Below are 5,963 nucleotides of genomic sequence, written 5' to 3'. Positions count from 1 at the left end.
GGCTGACCCCAGCAGGGCAGGCTGCTCCCGTAAGGTGGACGCTGCTTCCCTGCCCTCGCCCTCTCCCCACTGCTCTGTCTGCGCCCTCACACGTGTGCTCTGGCTGTTTCTGTCCTGGGCACTGGGAGGAGCAATAGGAGAGGGACCGGCCTGGGAGAAGTGTCACAACCTGGGGACCAGAGTGTCGGACCCTGGAGTCCAGGATGCACCCCGTTCGCCCTAAGCATGTGTGTGAGTAGTGGCCAATGAGGTGGCACAGGCAGGCCTTTGCATTGAGTTTTGGAAGAAAATTCCAGGAGCACCTTAAAATAATATTTGGATGTGTAAAAGAACCAAAATCGGGAATTGTGAGTGTTAGGGATTCTTAGAGTTTCTTCTTGTACAAGCCAGGATTCTTAAGACATCCAAAGTTTTTCTCCTCAGGACATGAGTGTGTACATTGTGGCTTCAGGACCCTCTTGTCTTTCAGGACATGATGACATTTAAGGATGTGGCTGTGGAATTCACGAACTGCGAGTGGGATCTGTTGGACCTTGCACAGAAGGCCATGTACAGGGAGGTCATGCTGGAAAACTTCAAGAATCTGGCCTCCCTGGGTAAGTACAGCAGCTTCAAAGCCCAAAGCCTGTCCACTAGACAGTCTTCATTTTTTGGGGTCTCAAAATCTAGGGCCTCTCCTCCTAGTGGCAAAGTTTGTCCTTCAGTTTTGGAATCAGATGTTTACATTCTCGTGAAGGCATGGAAATACAGAGTATTTCTGATCCTTATTTCTAGGGAAAATCCTATTCAGAACTTTTGGAATGAGATATTTCATGATTCCGTACCTGACATCACTCCTTACATATTCTTTGGAGGCTAAGCAAACCTGTAATATCTCTCCCACCTAAAGGCCTAGGACCAGAGGCTTAAATCTGACATGTATAGTATAGTCACAGTCCTTTTCTTTCTGTGCCGTCAGGGCTTCCAGTGTCCAAACCCTATGTGATCTGCCAACTAGAAGAAGGGGAAGAGCCCTGTGTGTTGGAGGGGGAAATCTCAAAAGGTACGCACTCAGGTGAGTGACATGAGTGAGACCTCAGAAACCTCACACATGACAGCCAACATGGTGGGAGTTACCTTGAACCCGTGCTCGTGGGCTCTCTTTGAAAGGTTAAGTTGCTTTCCAGGAGCCCTTGCCTGGCTTTGGAATATTCATAGGCTTTGTGACTATCTGAAGCATCAGCATAAGAGGTGTTCATTTTCTCTAGCATTTACTCTTCCTTTGATACTGTTCTTTGCTCATTCCTCCCTTCAGCATCATTAGCTGTCACACTATCACTGTTACATGGGGTCTAAGTCATGGTCAGGTGATCCTGTGTCATCAGGATTCAGGGTGTTAGCAGATGATCAAACAGAAGAAAGGTTGAGAAGCCTAGAAGTTAAATGGTGACAGACATGATGTTAGGAAAAGGTGAGGAGACTGCAAGATGATGAAAATGAACCTCACCAGAGGAGGTCTCAGGAACAAACACATTGTGCCAGTCCAGCTGCAGACATCTCTTTGACATTGTTTATTCCAGGGGACTTGAGAGTAACTGGTAGGGTCCCCCAGGATCTCTGCTCCAGAATTGGAGCAGAATTATAGACTCAAAGCTCTCCTGACAGCCATGTGTAGCTCAAGCATACTGGAGGCAGTTGACAGTCTGTGCCTGTTTCTTTCTCTGAGGCAGGGTTCAGAGCCTCAGGCCAGAGCTGAAAGTCAGAAATCAGCACTCAGTCCTGAGAGCACAGCTGGGGCCTGATCACAGGAGCCTAGACTAGAGGACAGAGAAGGAAGATAGTGATCTTCCCTGTACTAGTATTTTCTTGGTTATCTTTCTTCCTGAATGACAGCCGGGGTCTGAATCTAGATCTAGTCTCATGGTCAGTAGCTACAGTATTTACAAACATGATTGTGTTTCAGCATTCTTGGGGAACTTGTAAAGCTTTCAGATCGTAGGAGCCCCACTAGACCTCCTGACTCAGCATCTGACCTCTGGGAACACTAGTTAGACACTGCCAGTCATTCCCCTCTGCAGAAGTATCTTTATTGTATTATATAGTTCTCTGTTGTTGAAACAAATTGCCCAAACTTATGCATTAAAGTATTATAAAGTGATTATAGGTCAGAAGTCTGGCATGCATCTATATGTTTAAAATCACAGTTTGACTGAGTTCATAGACCTTTTTTCCCAACATGGCTTTTCTATTTAGTAAGAGATGCAGTATGTGCAAAGCCTCTTCCACACTCATTACATCTGTAGGGCTTCTCTTCAGTATGAAATCTGTAATGTTGAGTGAGAGTTGAACTCTGACTGAAGTTCTGCATTCCTTTCTGGACTATCAAGGGACAAACCTGCTCCTTGATCGTTTGATTAGCTGGCAGATCTTCTTCCTTTTAGTGACCGGTAAGGTCCTCATTATCTTTCCAGCTACAATGGGAGGGAGTCCCCAGCTTTTAGAGATGGCCACATTCCTTGTCTCATGATGTCATTCTTTCACTTTCAGTCATGACATTGGTTGAGTTCTCACACATCAGGTCTTTCTCTCCCAGTCAAAAAATGTCCTTTGGTTTGAAGAATTAGTGTGATTAGATGGGGCCCATTGGAATAATCCAAGATAGTTTCTCACCTCAAGGGCTATGCTCTTAATCTAAAGACTCTTTTGCCACGCCACGGTCACATATTTACAGGTTCTGGGACTCAGACAGTGATATCTTAGGGAAGAATTATTTTGTCTATCAGTTTATCTCTTGTTCTTGTTATATGTAGTAATATAATGCATATTATGCATGCATGTATATAATACACAATGATGTTTGGTGTGGAGTGATGTGCTGATGGAGATTTGTAGAGGGCACCTACCTACCCTCTTCTTGTTTTTTCAATCTTTGCTTTTATTTTGCATTGTGGCTCAGTGTTCTTTCAAGTTTTCCCAATCATCTTGATTACTTTTCACCCCAAAATCTCTTCAGACATTTGCCATTCTTATGATAACTATACACTTCTTTTAATATTATTTTAAAAATTAATTATTTTACATTCATTAGGGACTTCACTTCCTTTTGTTATACAGAGTAGGTAATATTGAATGCCACCTCCACCTCCCTGCACTGGGAAAGAAGGCCTTAAGTCATGGAATCAATACCAAGTCAGAGAACTTCCAGAGAAGTACCATCAATAGAAACTTCCAGGTACCATCAATAGAAAAACACATCAGTGATGGTATAAGTCCCTTCAAACCAACAACAACCTATGGTTGTGTTGTTTACCAGTTAGAAATGGATCTGAAAAGATGTGAAAGACATGTCATTCATTCATGAGTCTACTACAACCATGTTTAGAAGGATAATGTATGGAGGGAATTCAGAAGAAGATTTAAGATCTGTCACTATTAACCAGTACAGTGTTTCCACAGGTGAAGGATCCTATAAATGTGATATGGAATTCAGAGAGACTTCAGGGAGAAGTATTTGTCAGAAAATCCATCCAGTGAAGAAGTCATGTAAGTGTAATGAATGTGGGAAGTCCTTTCATTTCCAATCAGAACTTAGGCGCCATCAGAGATGTCATACTGGAGAAAAGCCCTATGAATGCAGGGAATGTGGGAGAGCCTTTGGCCATATTTCATCCCTTATCAAACACCAGAGAACTCATACTGGAGAAAAGCCCTATGAGTGCAGCGAATGTGGGAGAACCTTCAGCCAGAGTTCATCTCTTGTTCTACATTACAGATTTCACACTGGAGAGAAACCCTACAAATGTAACGAATGTGGGAGAGCCTTTGGTCACACTTCATCCCTTATTAAGCACCAGAGAACTCATACTGGAGAGAAGCCTTATGAATGCAGGGAGTGTGGGAGAACCTTCAGCCAGAGTTCCTCTCTCATTGTACATTATAGGTTTCATACTGGAGAGAGACCCTACAAATGTAATAAATGTGGGAGAGCCTTCAGCCAGAGTTCATCCCTCACTCAACATTACAGATTCCATACTGGAGAGAAGCCCTACAGATGTAATGAGTGTGGGAGAGGCTTTGCGCATACTGCATCTCTTACTAAACATCAGAAAAACCATGCTGGGAAAAAAGGTCTATGAACTCAGCCAATGCAGGAAGGCTTCCCGCTGGAGTAGATATACTATTTAAAAGTCAGAGAATATATATTGAGGAGAGATCCTGTATTTATAATGTATGTGGGAAGCCTAGGTTAAAGGATGTATCTTCTTTAGCATTTGAAGGTACATAAGAGAAGTGCTGTCAAAGTAGAGATCAACTTTAACTCATACCTCCTCCCTTACCAAACACTATTAGTTCATTTAGTGAGAAGCAAGTGACTGTAATGAATGGAAGTTTTAGTTTGAGTACACACATTATCCAATAACTGGTAGTTTATATTAGGCATCAGAGAGTTCATCCTTCAGGAAATTTTTGTGGATTTGGTAATGTGGGAGAACCCTCTCTGTCAAGCTACTTCCCTTTATTAACATCAACGAAATTATGCTGCTAGTCAGAACTGTGGCATTGTAATTCATGTGGGGAAACCTTCATGGATATTCCATCCCTTTGTACATCAGAGAATTTGTACTGGAGGGATTCTTGAATTTTAACAAAACTGGAACACCTGTTAATATCATTTAGACTGCAACATTCAATGATACTTCACCCCAGAGAGCAACGTTTCTTTTCAGACCTGAAATTTATTAATCTAAGGCAGAAAGGAAACTGAGAAATCACCTGGGCACCAAATCACCTAATTTTCACAATTGTATACATTTGCAATCGCAGTGTGTTCTTCCTCCCTATCCTTTTATTGATAGAATGGAGTGGGGGGTGTTCTTGTGTGGATGAAGAGAATGAGGCTGGGAATGAGGCAACATCAGTGATTGAGCCCAGCCATATTTTAGAGCTAAGGCAACCTATCTTCAGTTAAGCTCTACTTCCTAACTTGCAGCCTAATTGGGCTTCTTTCCTGGCTCACAGCTGTAATTGGGGGATTGAGAGAACAAGGCCTTCTCTGTAGAAAACCCCATAAACTTGTTTCCTAAGGGGTAATGAGTGTTATGTTTAAGTTTCAGAAGAAAACAATTCTTACTAGAATTTTATGCTACTAGATTTGGATTTTTTAAAATAAAATGAAAACCTTTTGAACACTAAAGTCAATAAAAAACTCAAAACCTGAAAACTGTTATTGTAGATGGTATAGCCAGATGCCAGGGTCACCTATTGTATAGTTCCATTATATAAAATACAAAAAATGCAAATCTTCAGAGGCAAAGTAAGTTAGTGGCCTCCTCGGGTTGGGAGTAGCAGCTGTGCTAACAACTGGGAGTGACTGCAATGTTAGAAGAATCTTATTAGGGTTATAGAAATGTTCTAAAAGATGATTGTGGCAAACTTACTAAAAATTATTGTATTGTGCCCATAAATGGGTAAATTTTATGGAATGTAATTATATATCTAATCACTTAAAAATCCAATATAGTAAGTGCTCACTTAATGACTTCAGTTTTTTTCTTTAATTGAATTGAACTGATGTATAATAAAAGAAAACCCTCAAATAACCTCTTTTTTATGTCTTCTGGAATACTTTTTCTCATTAATGCTATAATGAAACATTGAACTCTAGGTTTTTCAAGAAACTGCCATACACAGGTATTTTCCTGTCTTCTCTATTAATTCAAAAGACATTTGTGTGTCTTTGGTGTCAGTTTTTTTCCCTGTGGTTTTTTATCTCTAAGCTTACTGTGTCTTAAGTTCATATAAAGAGAAACGGGGACTATGATTTGCAAGAACAGGAGAATTCTGACTAAAATAAATTAGCTTATACTAGAACATTGCTTCAAGCATTTAGGATCTAGAGGAGGAGGGAGCCAAGCCCAAAATCCAGGGACCCAGTATTCACTGTCTTCTTGTAGACAGGAAGGAAAAAAAAACATACAAGTCAG

General features: G+C 41.2%; 1 protein-coding gene across 2 annotated transcripts in view; it reads left to right on the top strand.

Annotated features, from left to right (window-relative positions):
- ZNF514 (zinc finger protein 514) overlaps positions 1 to 5,557 on the top strand; it is a 24,243-nt gene extending 18,686 nt beyond the window's left edge. The window contains exons 3-6 of one of the 2 annotated variants that reach the window (XM_012727319.1): positions 470 to 596; positions 959 to 1,054; positions 3,436 to 3,522; positions 3,752 to 5,557. In XM_012727319.1, coding sequence (XP_012582773.1) covers positions 470 to 596; positions 959 to 1,054; positions 3,436 to 3,522; positions 3,752 to 4,164 — 723 coding nt within the window. In that variant the 3' untranslated portion in view covers positions 4,165 to 5,557. Of the gene's footprint in view, positions 1 to 469; positions 597 to 958; positions 1,055 to 3,435 lie in introns of both variants that reach the window. The other variant, XM_012727318.1, reaches the window with a different exon arrangement.
- Positions 5,558 to 5,963: the final 406 nt, after the last annotated feature.

This window comes from Condylura cristata, unplaced genomic scaffold (assembly GCF_000260355.1).
Source record: "Condylura cristata isolate star-nosed mole 26May11 unplaced genomic scaffold, ConCri1.0 scaffold00020, whole genome shotgun sequence".
In the NCBI taxonomy this organism is placed as follows: Eukaryota; Metazoa; Chordata; class Mammalia; order Eulipotyphla; family Talpidae; genus Condylura; species Condylura cristata.
Note: the sequence above shows the minus strand (reverse complement) of the source record. Positions and strands in the feature narration are given on the sequence as shown.